This window comes from Penicillium psychrosexuale (genome assembly GCF_028828465.1).
Source record: "Penicillium psychrosexuale strain IBT 29551 chromosome Unknown utg000004l, whole genome shotgun sequence".
Taxonomy (NCBI): domain Eukaryota; kingdom Fungi; phylum Ascomycota; class Eurotiomycetes; order Eurotiales; family Aspergillaceae; genus Penicillium; species Penicillium psychrosexuale.
This window is the reverse complement of record NW_026643189.1, coordinates 4,450,015-4,473,622: the sequence shown is the minus strand read 5'-3', so window position 1 is coordinate 4,473,622 and position 23,608 is coordinate 4,450,015. Positions and strand designations below refer to the sequence as shown.

The 23,608-nt window shown below is 48.7% G+C and overlaps 11 protein-coding genes across 11 annotated transcripts; 4 read left to right on the top strand and 7 right to left on the bottom strand.

Annotated features, from left to right (window-relative positions):
• Positions 1–163: 163 nt before the first annotated feature.
• On the bottom strand, positions 164–2,143 carry N7518_007571 (uncharacterized protein; the record flags this gene model as incomplete). The annotated part of the gene is made up of 1 exon (XM_057188498.1): positions 164–2,143. One exon carries the CDS (start codon positions 2,141–2,143, stop codon positions 164–166), a length of 1,980 nt encoding a protein of 659 aa, XP_057040201.1.
• A 710-nt stretch (positions 2,144–2,853) lies between these two features.
• N7518_007570 (uncharacterized protein) lies at positions 2,854–3,392 on the top strand (the record flags this gene model as incomplete). The annotated part of the gene is made up of 2 exons (XM_057188497.1): positions 2,854–2,926; positions 2,980–3,392. The coding sequence occupies 2 exons, from the start codon at positions 2,854–2,856 to the stop codon at positions 3,390–3,392; spliced, it is 486 nt and encodes a 161-aa protein (XP_057040200.1).
• A 745-nt stretch (positions 3,393–4,137) lies between these two features.
• Positions 4,138–4,613, bottom strand: N7518_007569 (uncharacterized protein; the record flags this gene model as incomplete). The annotated part of the gene is made up of 4 exons (XM_057188496.1): positions 4,138–4,207; positions 4,302–4,372; positions 4,437–4,508; positions 4,605–4,613. The coding sequence occupies 4 exons, from the start codon at positions 4,611–4,613 to the stop codon at positions 4,138–4,140; spliced, it is 222 nt and encodes a 73-aa protein (XP_057040199.1).
• Positions 4,614–5,041: 428 nt separating this feature from the next.
• On the bottom strand, positions 5,042–6,074 carry N7518_007568 (uncharacterized protein; the record flags this gene model as incomplete). The annotated part of the gene is given in 3 exon segments (XM_057188495.1): positions 5,042–5,368; positions 5,402–5,888; positions 5,902–6,074. Coding segments are annotated over 3 exon segments (987 nt in total), but the record flags the coding sequence as incomplete, so codon positions are not given.
• Positions 6,075–6,998: 924 nt separating this feature from the next.
• On the bottom strand, positions 6,999–8,096 carry N7518_007567 (CAZyme family GT32; the record flags this gene model as incomplete). Its single annotated transcript, XM_057188494.1, has 1 exon — positions 6,999–8,096. One exon carries the CDS (start codon positions 8,094–8,096, stop codon positions 6,999–7,001), a length of 1,098 nt encoding a protein of 365 aa, XP_057040197.1.
• A 2,091-nt stretch (positions 8,097–10,187) lies between these two features.
• Positions 10,188–11,120, top strand: N7518_007566 (aminoglycoside phosphotransferase family protein; the record flags this gene model as incomplete). Its single annotated transcript, XM_057188493.1, has 1 exon — positions 10,188–11,120. The coding sequence occupies one exon, from the start codon at positions 10,188–10,190 to the stop codon at positions 11,118–11,120; it is 933 nt and encodes a 310-aa protein (XP_057040196.1).
• A 172-nt stretch (positions 11,121–11,292) lies between these two features.
• Positions 11,293–12,226, bottom strand: N7518_007565 (putative short-chain dehydrogenase/reductase; the record flags this gene model as incomplete). Its single annotated transcript, XM_057188492.1, has 3 exons — positions 11,293–11,355; positions 11,407–12,131; positions 12,184–12,226. 3 exons carry the CDS (start codon positions 12,224–12,226, stop codon positions 11,293–11,295), a joined length of 831 nt encoding a protein of 276 aa, XP_057040195.1.
• A 227-nt stretch (positions 12,227–12,453) lies between these two features.
• N7518_007564 (uncharacterized protein) lies at positions 12,454–14,471 on the bottom strand (the record flags this gene model as incomplete). The annotated part of the gene is made up of 9 exons (XM_057188491.1): positions 12,454–12,475; positions 12,523–12,855; positions 12,914–13,138; positions 13,191–13,419; positions 13,468–13,535; positions 13,589–13,851; positions 13,901–13,981; positions 14,037–14,138; positions 14,193–14,471. 9 exons carry the CDS (start codon positions 14,469–14,471, stop codon positions 12,454–12,456), a joined length of 1,602 nt encoding a protein of 533 aa, XP_057040194.1.
• Positions 14,472–15,247: 776 nt separating this feature from the next.
• On the top strand, positions 15,248–16,549 carry N7518_007563 (M20 family metallopeptidase; the record flags this gene model as incomplete). The annotated part of the gene is made up of 1 exon (XM_057188490.1): positions 15,248–16,549. The coding sequence occupies one exon, from the start codon at positions 15,248–15,250 to the stop codon at positions 16,547–16,549; it is 1,302 nt and encodes a 433-aa protein (XP_057040193.1).
• Positions 16,550–17,244: 695 nt separating this feature from the next.
• Positions 17,245–18,996, bottom strand: N7518_007562 (uncharacterized protein; the record flags this gene model as incomplete). Its single annotated transcript, XM_057188489.1, has 1 exon — positions 17,245–18,996. One exon carries the CDS (start codon positions 18,994–18,996, stop codon positions 17,245–17,247), a length of 1,752 nt encoding a protein of 583 aa, XP_057040192.1.
• Positions 18,997–19,834: 838 nt separating this feature from the next.
• N7518_007561 (5-methyltetrahydropteroyltriglutamate--homocysteine S-methyltransferase) lies at positions 19,835–22,642 on the top strand. The gene is made up of 5 exons (XM_057188488.1): positions 19,835–19,881; positions 19,941–20,262; positions 20,318–22,197; positions 22,262–22,310; positions 22,368–22,642. Exons 1-5 carry the CDS (start codon positions 19,871–19,873, stop codon positions 22,410–22,412), a joined length of 2,307 nt encoding a protein of 768 aa, XP_057040191.1. The 5' UTR covers positions 19,835–19,870; the 3' UTR covers positions 22,413–22,642.
• The last annotated feature ends 966 nt before the right edge of the window (positions 22,643–23,608 follow it).

The window sequence follows — 23,608 nt, the reverse complement described above, 5'->3', positions numbered from 1 at the left end:
TGACACCCGGTTTGGGAAACATACTCATGATTGAACCAAACTCCATCCGCACGAGTAACAATAACAGCAGAACTTGCTCAGAGTCCTTGATAACAGTATTTTTATGCCTGTCCAACCAATACACCCTCGTTACTCCTGTGACGATCGTTGCCATGCGTCTTGGTCACTCTGCCTCCACCACTAGACTTGTTCGGCTCGCCCACCGGCTTCCATAGAAAGCCCCGGGCATCCCAATGCACTCCTGATACGCACTCGCGAGCTCCTCTGCCATATCACTTCTGGTAGAGTTTGCTCGTCCCAGGTCACTCGATAGATGCTCCTGGTACTGCACTGGCGATTCATCGGATAGTTCTTTTGGAGGGAGATTCGAGCGTCTCTTGCTCTCCCTGTTCCTGGAAAACTTCAGTACCCAACGTCCACTACGGGAGCGGGAAGGTTCTCCATTTAATCTGTCTGCACTCCTGTCATTCGACGGATCGAAGTACACAGAGGGCTGGTGGTTTGTCTGATCCATCGAGAAGCGGCGTTCACCAAGTGGTGAAGCATCTGGGGACCGGGTACAGACATCACGCCCATGGGTTGAATTGTTGTACTTCTCTGGTTGTGATTGTTGGCGTGTGGACCGGCTGATTTTCGCCCATCGACTTAAAAAGGTTTCGTCAACGTCTTCGACATAAAAGCTGCTTCCGGAATTTGGCGTCTTTGCAGAAGTTGGTGTCTTTTCCGAAGTTGGCGACTCAATGTGCTGCGCGCGAATCGAGTTTACACGGCCGGCAGTCATTCCTTCACCAGCCAAGTCCACTGCCAGCGGTGCGTGTCTATTACCTCGAACCGAATAGCTCTTCATTTTGGCCCACATCGATGGTGTCAAAACGGGTTCTGCCTTGACATTAGTAGGACTTTGGTTCACAGGAGACTGTTGGCTGTCAGGCCTCAGCCTGGGAGTGTCTCTGTGATCCTCAGCATTGTCCACCAAGCTATACCCATAGCCCATTCGCCGGCCCCCGGTCATCCAGCCGGGACTAACTTTGCGATGTGGTCCGGCACCGTTGGCGCCATTGGAAATGCCATGACTCTGGGGCGATCCCCAGTTTGGCGTATCAAGTTGCTCAACAAACTTGCTTTTCAGAGCCTCGGTACCTGGTTCCAGTTCATCTTCGACCGAGCAAATCTCAGCTGCCATTTGTGTATGAATATTGGGCAAGCTATCAATTGCATTTGCAGCATGAACTCTCAGTGATTGAACGGCAGATGCTCCCCGCGAAGGGTCACTGCTTTGGCGCGAATAAAAAGAGGACGCATCTCGTTGATGAGACATAGCCTGGTTGTGGGGCTCGAGACCCATGATTGCCGTTCCAGACCTCTCATGAGGCTGAAAGTTCTCCTGTGATACCATTTGTAGCCCATATCGATTCGCACGTGGAAGTTCCGACATGGATGCATTAGTCGATGGCGGCTCGGACCCCATGCTTGTTCCCGCGAGTCTGTGCGAAAGGTCTAGATCACGATCACCCAGATGAGGTACTCGGGCCTCGGCGTGTGTCCTGAGAGAACTAGTTGGTTGTCGTGTTTTGCGAACCATAATGCCCGGATCTTCCCTGGCTAGCGATGCGGAAGATGCCGCGCGATAATCATTAGGGTTTGATCCCATGTAATGAGCCCAGTCAGCCACAAGATTTTGAAGGTTCTCACCGCTGCTGCTGCCCATAAAGCCTTCTCGAGATCGGAGACGAACCAATTCTTCTTGACTGGCATGAAGGCTTGGAAGAGATTTTGTGAATGTGCTTTGCTCCCCCGATCGCTCATTTTTGAATGAAGGCACGGACTGGCTCCCTGTGTGTTCGGTTGCAGAGGTGGGGTGAGCTGAGCGCCCTCTCAAACTTCCTGGTGGTGTGGGTATATAATGCATCCCAAAGGGAGTTCCCGGGGTATCGGATTGTTCATGGCCTTTGGCACCCGTCAACATCTCCAAATCATTTCGCTCACGACTGCGCTCTATTAGGTCCTGCAACCCCATTCTACGATATGCCGGGCTTCTGGGTGACGCTCTCATATGGGGGGCATGCTGAGGACTCCCAATGCACTGGGCATCACTGTCGTACCCTCGCGCGCTCATCAGACTGCTTCCCATGTCCCCGACCATTGATAGCCCTGTAGTCCCTTTAGGTCCATTTGGCTTTGGCTTGAGCGAGAAGGGAAAGATGGGACGGTTTTCCCCAGACTGTCTGGATTCTCTCGAGAATCGGTGACGGAGACGCGAAAGACTTGTAGATCTCCGCCTATGACCTTGCATATGTCTTGCAGTTGATCCTAGTGCAGGGCCTGTGGTATCTCAAGTTAGCCAAGTATAATATGAAATCAAGTATTAGGCTGAGCCTTGCCTGAGGCTCGCTCCCTGGGACCATCCACATTCTCCATTTGACCATCTTGGTATGATTGTGCGAAGCCAATCGGAGAATCAACACGATGTCCCCTTCGGAGACGAGGACAAGCAAGGAAAAACATTTGGACATGGGATGTTTACAAGATGAACTTCTACGTGCTCGTAAATCTCCCCTTGTTGGCTTTTTGGGGAAGGCACTATCGTCAGTAGATGTTTCCTTCCATTTTAAGACATCACGGGGTCGCACTTGCTGTTTGTTGATATGGCGAAAGCATAAGTACTGGAGCAATCCCTGATGATACGATCTTTCTTTCAGCAATCTGCCAACCCGCGCTTCTTGACTGTTACTAAGACTTTGCTCAAGCTGAAGACAAAAATATTTCGAGCAACCAAGTTGCTTCGCAGGTAAGTATCAGCAAAAATGCCCAACCTCACGGATTACAATGTACTAATACTTATGTCCACCAGAAATGAGCGGCTATCCAACCTCGACGGCTCCCATACGTGTCATTGGTTTTAGGGAGACATGCAAGGTCGACGGTCGTGAGTTCAGCAGGAAAATCGGCACACAGCAATGGATTGAGAGACCTGTGAAGCCAATGCGCCTGTTCCATCCCCCAAATACATCTCTCTTGTTCATCAGGCACAAAATGATGGGGAACCTCTGCACTGGTCACTGTTCATTGCCCGTGAGAACCAATACGGGCTTGTGTATCAGGTCAAGGGAGATGCAGAGCATATGAGGTACCTACCTTCGCCCAAGCATGTCAATATTGTCCACTCTGTCTCCTTTCTGAACATCTATCATCTGGCCAGTGTGACAGAGGAACAGGAAGAACTGGTGAGACAGGTCGCAGAGCAAGAACCTCCCCCTCAAGCGGCCAACAGGCAATCTGTCACGGAGAACTCCCAAGGATGGACTGTGCGTATCATCACCAAGCTGGTTGAAATGGGAATTGTTCCAACTGCGAAACTTGAGATGGCAAGGTCAATGGTCGAGCCAATCTGAGAGAGGTGCATACTATCATCAGTGTACCATGTCACTTGAACATGGAGAGGCAGATACTGCTATTCGTTATCTTTGGCTTTCAAGAGACGCGCGCGAGAGAGATGTTGTTGCTGCTTTTCTGTCATTACCTTTTGTATTCAGTGCCCGGGCCCTCCCATGATATCATTCAACATGTTTCATGTGAATATGGCTCGATGGTACGATACTCGAGTTCTCAATCAAATTGCTAAGTTGATATCACTAAGTCTTTACTCTGTATCACAATTTAATCATAGTCCTGTGTTGGGTCTGGTAGATAATTGTCGGTTTAGACTGTGCTAATTGATAATACCCAGTAAGCTCCACATGATCAATAAAAATTCATTGTAGAATGTGTTGTACTATAGTATACCAAAACGATATCATCCTACGACCTTTATTCGCCCAGCAGGTCTACGACTATATCTAATCCCCGTACGTGTAGGTTTCACCACCTTCTGTTGGTACTGTAGGAAAATTAGTGAGCATGGAGGGAGAGAAAGATCATGTATCGTCGACTGCATCTATAATCATAAGGGGTTTTCACATCACCACCGCATGTACACCCCATTATGATCTCACCACCTACACCTACATAGTTGCCTACGTAGAGTGTCCACTCTCAACTCCAGTTGCTAGATATGTTCGCTTCCCATCAAAACTCCTAAAGCCATGCTAACCCGTGATATCGTAAAGAGGATTGGTTCGGTTCCACCGGGGTGATTTCCTATGCGCTGATACCGGGGAAGCAATCGGGAAGACCCTTGCTGTGCTTGTTGGAGGCGTGCTCGAGGAGGCTATAGCCGCGCGAATACGTATGTTAGCAAGGAACCATATACACAGACAAGACCGGAAGGCATTCGCAAAGGACTGGGATGTGTAATCACATACGCAGGCGCCTTGGTGGTCTGGAGGAAAGTCTGTCTGCAGACCTGGCACTGGATGTTCATAGCTTTCTCGTTCTAGACAAGGATGTGGGTCAGCGGCTGGAGAGACAATATGGGGGTTGGATATAACTTGACGTACGCTCTTAGTCTGCGACTTAGCGGTCTTCTGGTCCTTCGCATTGCGCTCGCGCTTCATGCTTGCCTTGGCTCCCTATCGAGTATTGTTAGTTCACTGCGCGTTGATAAGCCCAAATAAAGAGCTCAGGTGGTCTGGCGTCGTCTGTATGACTTGGGGATTCCTTCTTACATTGCCCATTTTTACGGTATTTGACTTGACGTCTGAAACGGGATAAATAGTTCAAAGAGGGGAATGCGATGGGATGTTGGCGTGAGGAAGATCTGTAATTTTTTGTAAAAAAAATTGTAATGGTCTTAGGCCCCACGTGGGGCGGGGACACATGATTACTAATCAGGTCACCGGGTTCTCCGACAATGTTGATTATCGCGGCTTTCACTCTACGCTGTGAGAAAATCGTTATAACCAATACTTCTGCACCTAGCTATCTGGAGTGATTCAAATTCAATATCGTTTCAACTATTGGAGTTGCACACGAGTGGGACTCTGGTAATATCTACTATCAATAGATAACTTGATCAAGAGGGCGATCGTCAACTAACGACGGCGGTACCTAGCTAATCTATAGATGCGGCTAGTGGCCATGACCGAACAGAAAAAGTGCATTGTCACCCAAAAACAGAGCAACAGAATAGCTGGGCGCATCGTATTGGCACCCGTCCCTCTGGACCTGCGACCTGGTTTGGTCCAGCTGTGCCGGCTTGGTTGAGAAGTGCCCTGCAACTTCCGGAAGAATCCTTGGAAGACTGGATTGACGCCGCTCCCTTGAAATAGCACGCCGACTGGTCCTTCTTCTGGCCTTGATAGTAGCGGTCGAATACATAGGAGAATTGGTCCTTGCTGGCGCAGGCATCGTAGGTACTGTACTGTCCCGTGGTTGCATTCTTGGAATCCAAAGGCGATCTCAGGCGCTCTTGTCGCTCCCGCACACTGTCCTAAACAAGTCTCCGTATTGGTGATTGACTGACTACACACGAAAGACTATCCACCATGCAGGAACACAGTTCTTTGTTCGGATATGGTGGTAAGGGATTGGACTTTGCCAACCACATGTTATCGACGGTGGGATAGACATATGGAGAGTTTGCGGGGGTGTAACTGCCGCTGTTGATACTGCTGGGAGTCGCAGTCTGAACTGCCTTTGAGTAATAGCTGAAGTCTGGCCGAGTGCTGACAGAGACAAGCCCGTAGTTGCTGGTACTTTTAAAGTACATGTAGACAATACTCCTACACCAGACATTTTCCATCTCAGGTCCAAAGATGGCAGAGATGTCGCCGAACTTGCGAGGCCTGACCGTATTGCATCCATATTCCAAGAATATTGGGACAGTATAATTCTTGTACTGCTCTGTGAGATTTTTGTAACCAGAGTCCTCGAATATGCTGTCTCCACACCACTCGTACATGTTGTAATCACAGAAGTCGATAGTTGCATAGCCTATGGCTAAGGACTTCCTGTATCCCGCACCTCAACGTAAAATTTATATCGCGCACCGCTACTTTGAGAAATGCGGAATCAATCGTCTCGTCGATTTTGTTCACAACCACGTTCCCGGCGAAGAATCCAATCACATTGTCATATTGATGCAATGCAAAACACGAAATAGGAAGCAACGAGGTCGTATCTGATCGCCTTATATTCTATAAATCGTCTGAAGAGTTGCGAGTATACACTCGTACATTGGATTCATTTCAATAATGAATACAATATCGAAAGAACGACGGAGGAGTTGTGCGTCTTACACTGTACTTATTCCTCCACAGTAAATTATCTTCATTTGTTCCCATACTGCGTTAAAACCTCGATTAGGTACAACCGTATACTAAGGCCCGGGTACCTTAATCTGCTGTTTGTAGTAGCGCTCGGAGTGTGTATCCTTCGGTTACTTGCAGTGGATAACGTTTCAAAGCTCGTCTGGTTTATACCCAGATGCCTTGCGTTTGTCTCGATATTCTCTTGGCAGAGTCAAGCTTTGGCAATTTCCAAGTGGAGTAATGTATAGATACAGCTCCACCAGTCAGCAAAGTGATCTGCTCCCGAGGTCGGCAAGATCCGACTTGGCATGCTATTTTTATCGATCCACCTAGGGTAGAGGCTCATCACGTGCTACGTGCTTTCTTTTACCTTAATTTGTTTCTACCATTCGCAGTAAATTTGCACCTAGTTCTCTTGCTATTCTGACCGGACTCTCCTGTCTTCGCTTTTAGCGTACTAATCATCCGCTGTCTCATTATGTACTTAGTTCGACGCTTTTATTCTTTTTGGGTTGGAATGGGCGGCTAAAACCCCGAATCTTGGTCTCTGTTTGAATTTCCGTTGATCGGGGATTGATAATAAGTGGGAAAACACGATATTTGATTATACCATGCTAAATAGTAGCATAACCCGAAAATAAATAAAACTTCTCATGATAGTTACATAGTATGTTCCTTTGAATCTCCAATCCTGTCTCTCTCTCTTCGGGATTCTAGCGAAAAATTACTCCCACCCGGGGAATGAAAAAAAGAAATAACAAGGCAAAAGCAAAGCAGCCCGCTGCTCTTCGCTCAGGATTGTAATTCTAATCAGGCCGTAGCAGGTAGTGGTGGTGACGATGATCCTTCTTGCTGCTGATCTTGTTCTTGCTTCTGCATTTTCCGCTCCTTTGCTTCTGCATCTTCCTTCTTCCACGAGCCCTCGTAATGATGCGTCACGAGAGCGTCACCTTGATTCATCGGGTTCCCGTTTTGAAGAGCAGCGAAAGAGACTCCAGGCATGATCAAAACATCACCAACCAGCTTGGGCCGCTTAGTGTGTGCATAATCGCGATCATCGACGGTCCTACCGAGTAATTGTCCGAGACTCTCCAGGATCGCGATCGTCATAATCTTAGGTCCCGTCACGTCGACCACGTCCGAAAGCATTTCTAGGGTAATCCCTTCGATTCCCACAGCGTTCTCTTGAGCAATGCCTCCCAATTTATTGATGACAGTGTCAACAATAACTTTCAGGTTGCGCGAGTTCTTCCGTCCAACAAATACCCAATTGCAGAACTGGGAAGCAACTCCCGTCCCCGGTCCTCGCCATTCAAAGTCGAACTCCAATCCGACAATCATATCGATATTCTCATTTCGGTATTCTACGGGTACCCACTCGGCAACCTCTTTCTCGCACGAGGTGTCTAAATCGCCCCAAATGCCGCCTTCGGCGAGAACAACCAAGTAACGGAAAAGATCCGCACGTAGGATCGGAATTGGAAGGGCTTCATAAACTTCCACAATATCCGGTCGTGTTTTGAAGTAATGAGCGCGAACGAATGCTTCGGCGGATCGATCGGTCAATAATTCTTGGCGAATAGAGGGATTTTTTCTGGTCCAGCTGCCGGTCCATCCGCGTTGAGTTTCTGATATATCATCAAGCTTGGCGGAATGCCAGATCTTGTCTGGCAGTGTATAATTGCGTGCAGCGGGGGTAGTAAGATTATTGTCGTTATTCGAGGGTTCTTTTAGAGGCACTGATATCGCTGTGCAGGTTGTAGTTGTCTCGGAAGACTGTGGTACGGCGAGACTGGAGACCAATATGGGTGATTGTCTCCACGAGTAGAGATAACAAATGAATGTGAAGGGAATTGCAAGGGCGACTATCAAGCGCAAGGAGCGCGAGTTCTTCAAGTTGGTTGACATCGAAAGGATAAAGAGCCTCAAAGATGACACGAGGTGGGGTAACATGTGGGATATACGACATCCGATCAAAGAAAGAAACCGGGAAAGTCCAAAGAAATCAAAATGTCATCCCGCGGCTGAGCCCGCGGGATTTTCCCTGATTTACACAACCCCACTATGTGATTCAGCGAGTCGATGGATACATAATTAGGAGGATTGGAGGTTCATATCCCTATTAGCCTATTGCAAAAATGATCTACTGTGTCATAGCGCGGTAAACAAATTGTATTGATTGGACCATGAGCTATCCGGCCAAACTCCCTTGATTTTGGTCCAAAGTACACAATTTAATGCCAGTTCCTCACGTTCCACTGTTGGTATAAGCAACTATTGTCTGGTGATTATACTCCTCGACACTGGTCATTCCCATTTTTAATCATAGTCTACCACGTGGATGCACAGCCATCCTAATCAATCTGTTTCGGTATGATAGATACCAATTTTGTGAGGAAATCCAGTGATTCTCACTTCATTGTCGAGCTTTTGGTCATATCTCACGCTTATCTTCGTCAGCAGAGGCTTTGATCTTACGGGGTCCATGGCCAAACCACCGAGTTCGACAGCTCGGTGGAAAGTGAAACTAGTTTTATGGTTAACCAGTGGGAATAAAAGAAAGAAGAGATGCTATACATTCATGAAGCGAAAGTTGTGGCTAACACGGCATCTTTATTGGGGACATAGATATTTCCCAGTCCTACTGTCGCCCACATTCAAACTTGAAACAAGCTTGTGGGTACAGTCCCACTTCTGGCACTAGTATGTAGATAATGGATAATGATTGTATCCACTCCATATGTTGAATGAAGACAAGATCATGTAAACTCTAGTCATGTATGTCACGCACATGGCGAGCTAATTCTTCCATACTGTATGTAGATATTGCAAGGCAAACTTACATCAAGTTAGACTGATCCATGGATCCAACACATCTAGATTTGTTCAAATAAAGCACTTACTGATACTTGAACATTCCATTAGATTGTCACGTCTTGTCCTTTTTGAATAGCAATGACAATATGTAATTCGCCAACAGTTGCAACCATGAATGCCAAGTTTCAAACCAGGCCATTGCTACGAGTCGGAGTCACGACCGGGGGCGGCTCAAGCTGCCAGTAAGATTCTCAGCGGACGGAATTGCGCTCATTCGACTGGGCTGACAAAGGAAAAAATGCACCCATGGGCATGAGTTGTCCTGATCACCTGGACTCTTGGGAGCTCAGTTTACCGTTGAACTGGGATTAAAAAAGACCAGAGTGCGTATGAAAACACTTTATTCCGTAGTGTCTGCAGGAATACATAATTGTGCAAAGTTATATGCCACATAGAGGGGCGCTTTGATTCCGTCCCGACTCGCTGACTGTTAATTAAGTTAATATATTTGTTGTTTTATGTCGAATTTCGTACAGCGTAATTTACCACTAGACCATAACAAAAACCAAGGTTCTTGTTTAGGGCCTAGAGGGGCCATATCCCATTCTTGACATTTTATAACTAGAAGGTCCCGGATAGTTAACTAACTAACGTAATTCCCAAGCGAGCTGCGCAGCGCAGAACACATAGTAAAATCGATAAATTATAACATGGTATTTCAACAACCAACACTTTTATTTAATTTCATTACTGTCCGATAGTAATTGATAAGTATTTATAGTGTTATATATCAGTTTTAAATAAATCGAAAACTTGCATTATTATGGTATCAAAAAATATATCGCTGAACCCTAGAAATATTTATTTCTCTATCACTACTCATTCACTAGTTTATTAAATCCCTCCAAACCCTCATAAGTGGCTAGATATCATATTAAAAGCATTAGGCTAGAAGGAAAAGCTCATATAGATAACCGTTATTGAGATATCATATTGTAATTTATCGATTTTACTATGTGTTCTGCGCTGCGCAGCTCGCTTGGGAATTACGTTAGTTATGGCAGTCGGGACGTCCAAATGGTTATGTAAGCAAGTGCTGCCTCGCTCACTTCTCAGATTCCCACCACCTCACCATTGCCATTCAGGTAAACTCGATAACTGGATCACGAAACTACCCACAAAATGACCCAATATTCAACTGAAATTCCCTATGAACAACAGAATCTGCACAAGGGGCACCGATACATCAAAAATGGTAACATGATAGCACCATGTGCCTGGTCTCTAAGTCCACTCGACCTCGACCCCCAGGATACCCGAGAGCTGATTGCTGTGCTCGATAAACAAATGGGCCGACTTGTGATTGAGTGGGACTCTTCCTGGGTCACCAAGTCAGGAATTGGAGTGCGATCTCCCGAAGCCGAAGCGATGAAACTTGTCTATAACCAGACCGATGTTCCGGTCCCCGAAGTCCTTTTCACCCGTTTCGATCCAGATGAAGGGATTACGACTCCGAAAGACTATTTCAAGCCCGATTTCCGACCACCGGAAGGAATTATTGGGATGACTATCATTCCCGGAATAACCCTAGAGCGGAAATGGGATAGCCTAGACGACGAAGCTAAAGAATCAGTCTGCCTTCAACTCTGGGATCTGATCTCGAAGATCCGAACGATCGCCCGCCCACAAGAGCTCGAAGGGCTTTATCAGTGTGCTGCAGATGGCTCTCCATCCCGGGACGCGATGCTGGAAGATCTACAAGACCCCCCTCGACCACTTTCAAGCGACTCCGACCTACGTTCGAGAATCTACGAGCGATATCTCTATCATGCAGGGACTCGGTATGAAAACCAGCTACTGGATATGCTACCCTGTTCGGAGCGCTCGGTGTTCACGCATGGAGATATTGCGCCGCGCAATATCCTCGTGGACGAGCAGAACAATGTCACCGGTCTTATCGACTGGGAATACGCGGGATGGTATCCTGAATACTGGGAGTACGCGCAGATTATGCGCCCGGCGTTTTGGGGGAACTGGTCGGTTTGGATGGACAAGACGGCGCCGCAGAGGTGGGATCTCTCAGGAATCAATGCTGCCAGAAAGGTTTTGTTTTGAGTCCAGAGGAGGATACTTCCCAAAGGACCCGCGGAACGGTCACGTCGAGGTGCATGCTTGCAGTGTGGTACTGATTGAATGATCGGACAATGAGCTAAACAATTTCGGTATTCACTAACGAACAAGCGTCTCTTGTCGCAACAGTCCAGGACAGATATATTTGAAGATTGTATTATCTAACCGTAAAACCACCATCAACTCTAATATCCGCACCATTGATCATGCCGCTGGAATCCTAGTGTGAAAGTCAGAGCCAGAGATATAGCCCACTAAGGAGGAAAAATACCTGACAAAGAAACAACACAGAATCAGCAACCTCCTCCGGAAGCACAAACTTGCCCGTCGGTATATTCGCCAAGAAGGCCTCTTTAACATTCGCCTCCCCCCAAGCCTTCCTCCCAAGATCCGTCCACGCCACAGTCGGAGACACAGTGTTAGCCGTGATACCCCGACCACCCCACTCAGAGGCCATACTGCGCGTCAGACCCAGGAGCCCAGCTTTCGAAGCGCAATACGCGCCATGCCGATGCAGCGCGACATGTGCCGCCTGCGAGGAAATGCTGACAATCCTGCCCGGTGGCGGGGGACTAGGCGATGCTTCGGCGGCCTTGGATGCGGCAAAATAGAGCCGAGCAAATGCCTGAGAGCAGAGCATCGGGCCGTAGAGGTTAGTGGTGAGATGCTTCAGCGTTTCTTCCGGGGGTGTTATCTCCATGTCGCTAAGAGATACGTATCCAGCCGTGTTGATAAGGATACTTGGGAACGCTCTGTTAGATGGAGAGCACGAGGTTGGGTCGATTATTTGTTTTTCTAAGGAGTTGAAGGCCGCCTGCACAGAGTCTGGTGAGGTGATGTCGCATTCATAGGTGTGGATGTTATCTAGGTCGCCGCTCGCGCCGTACCGGGATTCGAGAAGCTCATCGCGGCGTGCAGCTTCGAAAGGTGCGTAGAGAATGGCGAGATGGGCACCTTGTTGTCTCAGCTTTTGCCCTATGCTTGATCCAAGGCCGCCTGTGGAGAAGTTAGGTTTCGTTGAGTCCGGCTTTGTGTCTCGTGTCCCTACCCAGGCCGCCAGGTATGATGGCTAATCTGCGGGCAAATGCCATTTTGTACGATTGGATTTGAATAGTTGCAGAATGCCAAAGGAACTAGCATGGTGTATGGACTTCAAACCGGGCATTCTCCGCTGAGGGGAAGTTGAACGCTTTCGGAAATGATCGTCCAGTCTTCACTTGATGTCACTTTGTGTTGAAAAGGCTGAAAGATACAGAGTAGTTAGAGAAGGCATTTGTCATTTACGTTGATAAGTACAAGTCAATGAGGGATAATTGGACTAGAAGCTCATCGTTTCCGGACTAACAAACTGTCAGGTTCAAGTCCTACTAACCCAGATCCTATTTACCTCTCTTTCTTCTCCCCTGCATGAATATCAACATCATCCAAGACGGCCTGATTCTCTTTCGCCGCCGCAAGTCGAATCCTCTTTAGCTTCCTCGTATCAACATCCACCCGCCAAGTAAAAGCCCAAGTAATGAGGTTCATAATGATCGCCATGCCAACAAATCCCATCGCAATCCCAAAGGAGGTCGTATATCGTGGTGCGAACCGAGAATTGAACAGCTGAGACCCCACAGCCCCTCCAATCTGGCCATAACTATTCGCAAATGCGATTGCAAAAGCAGATCCCGTTGCGCCCTCGGTGGTCTGGACTCGCCAGGGCCACATCATTGTATACCTAGTTTGTCTTAGCATGAGGTATTGATATAATATGGAACATTACCAGTCGGACTCACCAAGCAGTCGAGAAACCTCCCGCTATAATCGTCGCGGCATATACACCACCGTTGTTGGGGAAGGCATATAGCACGCCATAACACGCCAGAATGACAATCATGAATCCAAGCGGGATGGCTGGCTGAGGAATACGCCCGGTATCTGCGAAGATACCGAACACGATTGTCAATATTACTGCGAAGACCGCAGATGGGATGTTTAGTAGCTGGGTTTCACCCATGGAGCTTTAACATTTGTTAGCAAATACCCCGAGCGCTTAAAGTTGGCGCAACTCACGTAAATCCAAGATTGGCAATGACGGTGGGTTGGTAGAATGTGAGTCCCGTCGTCCCGATAGTAAAGAAGGCCCAACAGAAGAGGAAAAGCCAGATTCGCTTGTTCTTCAACGTCGTGATAAGTTCGCGCAGATTAAAGTTAGACTCCGCCGCTCGAGGGGAGTTGCTTGGTAGGCGGGCTTGTGTGAAGGCCTTTTCTTTTTCGGATAACCAGGATGCAGTTGAAGGGACTGTGGAGTGGTTAGTTATGCCTGACACTAAAGGTTAGGATGACTTACAGTCAGGTAGGAAGAAATAAGTAAATATTCCCAGTAAGACTGTGAATATCCCTTCGGTTAAAATAAGCCTTAGAAGCATCATTAGCATATGGTCAATATGTTTGGAGGGATATTGAAATACCATTTCCATCCTGATAGACCACCAGCAACGGCACCATTAAAAGCAAATGCAAGGACACCACTGATCACAGTGCTAAAGTTTCCAAGGAGAGTCACAAGAACTATCCTTGGGGCAACCTCATCGGGTCTATACCAATAACATAACTGCAAGAGCATTCCTGGCCATAGGCCAGCCTCGAATAGTCCGAGAAAGAATCGGACGGCATATAGACCCTGTCTGTTTGACACAGCGGCATGACAGCAGAGAACGATACCCCAAGATATCTGTAACTGTTAGTGCCAAACGAGCTAGAGGTGTAATAGTTCAACGTACCATAATCCTTGCTTGCCAAATCGAAGGTCGCACACCTTTCAGTAAAAGGTTGGACGGGGCTTCTGCGATAATGTAAGGGACCTCCAATGCATTAGTACGACCCCAGGAATGACGCTTTTGATTCGAGAGCTCTCACATAATACATAGTCGTGACCAGATTATACTGGTCTGAAGTCATTTTCAATTCAGTCAGGATGTTATGCGGTGTGCCTTTATCCATAATCCGGGCGTATGAGACCTAGAACATCGTGGTCAGTGATTTCCCATCACCGTACTCCGTAGATAATCTTACGTTGGTAAAATCCACACTTTTCAACATATACATAACAGCCAACAATGGAATCAGATGCCAATCAATGCGTCGTAAAAGCTTCTTTTCTTCCGCGCTACTGAGCGTCGCACGCGCTCGCATCAGGGTGGCATCATAACCGGGAATGAGCTCTTCTTCAAAAGACTCCGGAGTGTGCTCTCCATTGCGGTTGACATAGTGTACATTTCCTTTCGCCGGTATCGGTATTTCGTCTGCGGAGACAACCCCAGTTTGGCCTTTCTCTGCTATCTCAGAAGACATTGTGATCACCAATCAGTGTCTTTTGTAGCTGGTACACGGAGAAAAGGTTCTGCTGGAGCAATTGCAATGATCCAGAAAGGATATCCAGACCATTAAATGGATTCTAGTATTTGCTCTACTCCGCAATCTCAGAAAGCACCAAAAGTTGGTTATCTCCTGCGTGAATTGCGCAAGATGAGCAAAGACCACTCGGCATGGCGTGCAAGGATTCGTTACCTAGCGTCTTATATTAAGCTGTGGAATATTTGCCGATGGCATAGATATAATCCCTGCCGTGCGCTAAGGACCCCTCAGTTTAGAAAGCCGGATGTGAGCTATAGTCCATTGTATGGTCTAGACAGTTGAACAATCTGTGATGATCTCCCAGGAGCAAACACCTAGAGTAGTTCCCTAGTATGTAACGCACTTTCGTCAACCAACCTTGAAGTTTGTCTTTACGATATCAATGCCATAGATGCAAGTTTATATAGCACCTATTAGAATGCAAACAAATAATGCTTCGAGATCGACAGAGCACGCGATAATAAGTCATGCTTGGCAAATTCGTGACTTTAAACTAGTAAAGTGAATTTGCCGAGCAAAGATAATGCATTTCGCTAGATTCAGTAAAAAAGTACGAAGTAACGAAAAGAAGCAAATACTTCAGGGCTACGAGTATACGCCATTGCGGGGAGAGAATTCCTAATCGGCTCTCACAGCACTTCATCTTTTCCTGAGAGTCAATCACATTCCTCTCCAGTCCCTAATCTTTATCAGACTTCAATGGGCCGAGAAACATGAAGAATTACCTGTACTTTTACGCCGCATCTCTAGCAAGAGTAGCGCTGGCATCGGAATCCCAACAACCCTTGATTGGAGAAGTGATCGACAAGAACCTGCAATCTCCAACTGTGAATTTAGAAAGAATTATCGACGAATCTCCTCTCTTATCATTCCACAGAGACATTGTGCAAATTCCGTCAATCAGCGAGTATGAGAAAAGCGTTGGGAATTTCCTCTTGGACTTCCTCCGCTCCCACAACCTAACCGTCGAGAAACAAATTATCCCTCCGGGGAGTGCCGCCGAGCAAGAAAGATTCAATCTTTACGCCTACACCGGGAGAGACAGGTTTCCAGAGCTGCTGCTGACCAGCCACATCGATACTGTCCCACCCTTCATTCCTTACTCTCTGCATCCACCAGCCTCAGACAAAACAGGGGATCTGACATTCAATCGATCAGACCTGATTATCGCTGGGCGCGGCACGGTGGATGCCAAAGCCAGCGTCGCAGCCATACTATTTGCTACACTGGAAACACTAGATGCCAACCCGGATGCCTCAATCGGGTTATTGTTCGACGTCGGCGAGGAGAAAAGCGGCGTTGGAATCAAACATTTCTCAAACTCCGGTCTCAACCCAGCACCGCCTAAATTCCACACAGTCATATTCGGAGAGCCGACAGAGCTCAAGCTTGTCGCGGGCCATAAAGGCACTCTCGGGTTTAAGGTCGTCGCTGAAGGAAAAGCCGCGCATTCGGGATACCCGTGGCTCGGGGAAAGCGCGGTCTCCTCGATTCTTCCTGTTTTATCTTACCTCGATACCCTGCAAGATGTCCCGCCTGAGAAAGGTGGACTTCTTCGTAGTGAGAAGTTTGGTCAATCGACCTTGAACATTGGGGTTGTGCGCGCTGGTTTGGCTGGTAATGTCGTTCCGGCATATGCCGAGGCAACGATTTCTGTCCGTCTTGCCGCTGGAAATCCGGATGACACGCGAGAGATTGTGCGGAAGGCGGTCGAATATGTGACTGGTGGTGATGGAAGCGTCTATCTTGACTTTGGGGATGTCGAGAACGGCGCTCCGCCCCAATATCTTGATTTTGACGTCGACGGGTTTGATGTGATTACTGTGAACTACGGGACTGATATTCCTTCCTTGAAGATCGATACTCAAGGAGGTCCAAAAGTGAAGCGGTATCTCTACGGACCGGGTAGTATTCATGTTGCCCATGGCGATGACGAGGCAATCACCGTGGGAGAGCTTGAAGAGGCGGTGCAAGGATACAAAAGGTTGATCTTGGCTGCACTGGTTGCCCACTAGATATAGGCCTTTTTTTTGGCTTGAGAGATAGATGAATGCAGCATGCTACAGCTATGATACTCTACGCTCTCATATCTACGAGTCTACAAGCGGTTTGCTGGTGGGATCGCAACACATCGAACCCGCAATCGAGGGAGCCCGGTAGCCACGAGGACGGCCATCGACTGGACTGTAACACTCGAGCTCCCTGCGACTGAGGCCCATGCAGTGGGGCTCAATCCCCGCTGGTGCTGGGAGGACATAGAAGTGAGTGATGAAAGGGAGTTCATCACAAACACCACTTCACATATGCCTCGGGCGCAACGGGAAGTTAGCCCAGCCCAGCATAGGAATGGCCAGGCACCGAGCCGATCAGTAGCAAACCACGGATCTACACCCGAGACGGGCAGTCAGCAGCATCTGCCTTGAGATGAAATCTTCAAAGCACGACACCAAAGAGGGAAAAAAGAGGGACGAAGCATGCATGTCCTTTCGCTGGTATTGTCCAGATCAAGTTTTAACGGTAATATCTCAGATCGAGGCTCGCGCTTTTGGAAGACCAAAAACGCAAGACCTCGAACACCCGTCATGCGTGCTATAGAAAACACACTTACCAAAAGCATCCCTATCGGGATGCCAAATCACCACCTTTTTTGTTGCCATCCTGTAGTCCCGATGACTACCAGCACAAGGGAAGCTGCGGTAGAACTCCTAGTTCAAGCGCCAGTCGTATCGGCCGAGATATTCGTCTTCTCCTCACGTCCAATGGAGTGCTCTGTCTCGGTATCTGTGTCAACAACTTTGATATGCCCGAACCAATTATCATTGGACTTGCGCCACCACTCGGCGATCGCGATGATAGTGACACCGCCCATAATCACAATCGCGTAGTTGAACAAGGTCGAATCCTGGTCAATTGCTTTGTCCGAGTAAGCCGGGGCGCAGAGAACAGCGAAAGCAAATCCGTTCCACATGAATGTAACAACAGCAGCGATAACGCTAAACCAACCCAAATCCCAAAAGCCTGGACGGAACGATTTACGCGTGATAAACGCTCGGCCCATTCCAACCAACCCGTATGCTGCTAGGGAACCCGCAGCCGAAGTGGAGACCAAGCTGGAGAAGGCCACTTGCGACGGGAGCTGAGTGCATAGGAGAAGCGCGGCAATAACGGAAATGAAGATCACAGAGTTGTGAGGCTGCTTCGACTTCGACACACGCGATAGCACGTCGCTGAATGGGAAGACGCCATCGCGTGCCACGGCGAATACAAGTCGCGATACAGCAACCAAAGAGATCGAAGTATTGAGAATTGCTCCGATCATCGCGACAATAGTCATCACAACGTGCGCATGGGGACCGAGCGCCATCGCGTACATGTTGATGAACGGCTGAGGTGCGGTAGTGTCATAGAATGTGTCAATCGGAGGCATGCAGAAGAGGAACAAGATGATGATCGGGAAGCCGCACAGCGCAGACGCAACGGTTGCCCAGAAGATACCCTTTGCGGCGGCTTTCTTAGCGGACACGGTCTCTTCGGCGACATGACCCGAAGCATCCTGTCCCACGAGACAACTGGCGACCAAGTACCAGGACAGAACCCAGTTCAATCCGGGGCTGGTATCCCCGCCATTGTATGTAGACGTAAACACGTATTCGGCTGACTGGAAGCCGTACGTCTTAGAGACGCCGATGGGAAGCCAGATGAAGTTGAGCAGCATATCGATGATAATGATCGTCACACCCGTTCTGAACACCCACGAGTACATGCGCGGGGGCAAGAAATTTAGCGAGGTAGCCATGGCCAGGAAAATAAGCGAGATAGCCCATGCCACGGCACGCGCTCGGACGTCGGCCGTGTCGTATGGGAAGCTCGTCTTCGGGTTGAACACGACAACCTCGGAAATCAGGTAATTGGCGACACCGAACGAATCACTCGCGAGGAAGGCAGTCCACGCAACCAATGTCCATGCGGCAACGAGGAAGGAGATGAAGCGGCCGACTTGACCGCCTCCCCAGGATCGAAAGGCCCAGTAGTAAATCGACCCCGCGGCTGGATAGCTTGAACAAGCTTCAGCGAGACAGGCGGCCGTGACGATAGACAAAATACTACCGGAGACCCAGGAGCTCCACCTGAGGAAGTTGTTAGTGATGTGATCAATGCGAAAAAGCGCGGGGAACCACGCGGAAAGTAGAACATACATGGCAGCCGGCCCGCCTCCACTGAGGGCGATATAGAAAAGCACACGAATTCCTCCAACACAATTCAAGGCTGAGAAGGAGCAGGCGAAATTGTCGAACGAGCCCCAGCCTCGAGCCAAGACAGAGCGATAGCCAAGCTTTAGGAGGTCGCGATCATCTTCATTGGTCACGGAAACTCCATCGGAGTTCTGGGCATGATGTTCGCTGTTCTGGACATCTTGCGGGGAGTTAGGTGCATTGAGGGCAACAACGTCAGGGAAGGTCATGATGGCTGCACTTTTTTTTTGTCTTTTGAGAGGCTTGGCACTTGACAATCGCTTTCTTTTTTTTCCCAAAGAAAAAAAAGTTCAGTTTCAATTAACTTTTTCCGATCCCTATATCACGTGGGCCGATCAATGGACCCCGACACCGGGGTTTATTCAAGGGTCTTCTGAGCCATTATTGATTTTAAGAAGGAATATCAAAGCATCATGAGGAATTGACTAGAAATGCTACTTCATAGGTAGTAAAGCTGCCAATTGATGTTGTTAAATATCAGCTTGGCTGTTGTCCGGGTAAAGGGGCGGGGTCAATAATTGACAGCGTGTCACGCATAGTGGTTGTCCCGTATGTTGTACCGTACTAAGTATACTTTGGGAGCTTGACCGCTCATTAATTCATACAATAAATAGCATACATACAAGACCCTTGCTGAAAAAGAAAGGAAAGGACTTCATTGGCAATTATTAATAGTCGTGAATAGCTTGCAGCCCTAGAGAGGTCTTATCGTTTCAATGGCGTGATCATCCATAGGCGGACCGATCACGGAGATCATCAGGTATTGATACCATGCGAGGACTGAAAATAACAGTAAATTACACAATATCCCACACGATCCGGTCAGAAACCCTGGATCCCAGGTACACAGAAGTACTGTATCATGTATCATACCGTATTGATGCCCCTCCAACTTTCAGGTGGATCAATCCCCCATTGGGATTAGCGTTTATTTCCCCCCCCCCTCCATATTTCTTTCACCATTTCTCAGACATTTTTCCTTCTCTTCCCTCACTCTCTCTCTCAAAGGCATCGGATTTGTGAAAATTCTATCCTTGAGACCCTTTTCTTCTTTTTCTCTTTTTTTTATACACATCCGTCAGAATGGTTCAATCGTATGTTGGCTCGACTCTTTGTGAACAGTGGCCGACACAGTTGCTGACTATCTGAATAGATCTGTTCTGGGTTTCCCCCGCATGGGAAGACTCCGTGACCTCAAGAAGGCCACCGAGGCTTACTGGTCTGACAAGATCTCCCGCGATGAGCTCCTCGCTGAGGGCAAGCGTCTTCGTCTGGAGCACTGGAAGATCCAGAAGGATGCCGGTGTCGATATTATTCCCAGCAACGACTTCGCCTTCTACGATCAGGTCCTCGACCACCACCAGCTCTTCGGAACCATCCCCGAGCGTTACACCAAGTACAACCTCAACCCTCTCGATGAGTACTTCGCCATGGGCCGTGGTCTCCAGAAGGAGGGCATTGATGTCCCCAGTCTAGTATGTGCAAATCATTGCATCTTGTGTCTGAATTCAATGCTGACTTAATAAACAGGAAATGGTCAAGTGGTTCGACTCTAACTACCACTACGTGAAGCCCACTCTCCAGGACAACCAGGAATTCAAGCTCGCTGCCGAGCCTAAGCCCATTGCTGAGTTCCTTGAGGCCAAGGCCGCCGGCATCATCACCCGCCCCGTCCTCCTCGGTCCCGTCTCCTTCTTGACTCTGGGCAAGGCCGACCGTGGCCAGAGCGTTGACCCCATCACTCTGATTGACAAGCTCGTTCCTCTCTACATTGATCTTCTGACCCAGCTCAAGGCTGCTGGCGTCGAGGATGTCCAGATTGATGAGCCCGTCCTGGTCTTCGACCTTGCCGAGAAGTCCAAGGCTGCCTTCAAGCCAGTCTACGAGAAGCTCGGTGCCCTCGGTGCCCAGGCTCCCCGTATCACCCTCGCCACCTACTTCGGTGACATCGTCCACAACATTGACGTCCTCGCCAACCTCCAGAGCCTCCACTCCATTCACATTGACTTGGTCCGCAACCCCGAGCAGCTCGACGCCGTCGTCGCCGCTCTCGGTCCTAAGCAGATCCTCTCCGCCGGTGTTGTCGATGGCCGTAACATCTGGAAGACCAACTTCAAGGCCGCCATTGAGAAGGTCGAGAACGCTATTCAGAAGCTCGGCAAGGACCGTGTCATTGTTGCCACCTCCAGCTCCCTCCTTCACGTCCCCCACACTCTCGCCAGCGAGAAGAACCTTGATGCCGAGATCCGCGACTGGTTCTCCTTCGCTGTTGAGAAGGCCACCGAGGTTGTCGTCATCGCCAAGGCTGTCAGCGACGGCCCTGCCGCTGTCCGTGAGCAGCTCGAGGCCAACGCCAAGTCTGTTCAGGCTCGCGCTTCTTCTGCCCGCACCAACGACCCCGCTGTCAAGGCCCGCCAGGCCGCTGTCACCCCTGAGATGCACAACCGCAAGTCTGCCTTCCCCGAGCGTTACGCCGAGCAGACTAAGACCCTCAAGCTCCCTCTTTTCCCCACCACCACCATTGGTTCCTTCCCTCAGACCAAGGAGATCCGCATCCAGCGTAACAAGTTCACCAAGGGTGAGATCACTCCTGAGGAGTACGAGAAGTTCATCGAGAAGGAGATCCAGCTGGTCGTCAAGGTCCAGGAGGAGCTCGATCTCGATGTCTTCGTCCACGGTGAGCCCGAGCGTAACGACATGGTGCAGTACTTCGGTGAGCGCCTCACTGGTTACGTTTTCACCACCCACGCCTGGGTTCAGTCTTACGGCTCCCGCTGCGTGCGTCCTCCTATCATCGTCGGTGATATCTCCCGCCCGGCTCCTATGACCGTCAAGGAGTCGAAGTACGCCGCTTCCATCTCCCCCAAGCCCATGAAGGGTATGCTCACTGGTCCCATCACTTGTTTGCGTTGGTCTTTCCCCCGTGACGATGTCCACCAGTCCGTCCAGGCTCAGCAGCTCGCTCTCGCTCTCCGCGACGAGGTTGTTGACCTTGAGGCCGCTGGCATCGCTGTGATCCAGGTCGACGAGCCCGCTCTCCGTGAGGGTCTTCCTCTCCGCTCTGGTGACGCCCGTGTTGCCTACCTCAAGTGGGCTGTTGACTCCTTCAAGCTGTCCACTGCTGGTGTCTCCGATGGCACTCAGATCCACTCTCACTTCTGCTACTCCGAGTTCCAGGACTTCTTCCACGCCATCGCCGCTCTCGATGCCGATGTCCTGTCCATTGAGAACAGCAAGTCTGATGCTAAGCTCCTCAAGGTCTTCATCGACGAGGCCTACCCTCGTCACATTGGCCCCGGTGTTTACGACATCCACTCTCCTCGTATCCCCACCGAGCAGGAGATCAAGGACCGCATCGAGGAGATGCTGGTCTACCTCACTCCTGAACAGCTTTGGCTCAACCCTGATTGGTTTGTGATCCTGGCGCGAAATCTCATTTTCTTTCTCTTCATGCTAATATCCTTCTTTTTACAGTGGTCTCAAGACTCGTGCCTGGCCCGAGACTAAGGCGGCTCTCACTGCGGTAAGACATGGCAATATTCTTGAAAATAATGTTCAAAATGCTGATAAACACAAACAGATGGTCAACGCTGCCAAGTACTTCCGCCAGAAGTACGCGAAATAAATTATTTCAATTTGCCATTAATTTAATGAGGAGGCGACAATCAACCTGTCGCCTCAGTACTGGGGAGTTTTCTTTATTGATGAGTTACGACGATGATACCAAAAGTTCAACATATGGGTTTCAACGGGTTTTCTAGAGGATACCAAAAGCGGGCCTGGAGTTTCAACATTACTGACTATTTTAAACTGGCGCTGACCAACATTACGACCTACTTTCGTTGTGATGTTCGGTTGGTGCTAGTTTTACCATTTCAACATTGTGTGGTTTTCCACATACAGCAAGCTCTACAACCTTGCTTGATCAAGTTCGCCTCGTGGAATTTGATCTACTGCCTCTATCATAGTATAGAATCAGTTGTCAATATTACAATTAACAATATTCTGTGTTTCTTGTAGTTTTGTGTAGCCTCAGCAGGTTTAGTTGATAGCACCTCTGCCATGCAGGGGATCTGGTGCATAAGGCCGTCTATTTGATTTCTACAACCCATGTTCGCCGCTCCTCGTTATACCTGGGGCTGACTAGCATTGCACGCTAAAACAATATGATAGAGTACCCATAGGATAGTTTTCCATTGTCCTTCTTATAATTTTCCTTCGGTCGATAGCGGTTGCACAGTCATTCTAAACTTGACTACAGCTGCTCGTCAATCATATCAACACGGAAGAAAGAACAGATAATTTAAGATGTGTCCCATCAACCCAAGTATACTTCTTTGCTATTCGCATTAGATTGCCGGAAGACTCGGCCTCAACCACGAAACCCACCAGTCCAATGAGGGAGTTAGTACGGAGAACATCCTGTATCCATAAACAAAAGACGAACAAATAGTGAATACAGCGCTGATGGTATATAGCGAGGACGATATGAGGTGTTCATGGCCGTCGCTGAATATGATGAGGTGTATGTTAAGCCCTAACAACCACGAACCCTTCAAGTGGTATCCTTTTTGACCATGCACCAATTTGGTACGTGGAATATACACACTGGATGAATACTCTCGGCTCTGTATTGACGATTTGTTCATCTTTTGTTGGAGGATCTAGAATGGTTGCCAATCCAGGTATCCTGCTTCACTATCAGTATCAGATTGCATGGCCCATGTGCCGCCGGACATTGAATAGTACAACAACAACAACAACAACAACAACAACAACAACAACAACAACAACAAGTATCAGATTATTAGAAGAATCGGT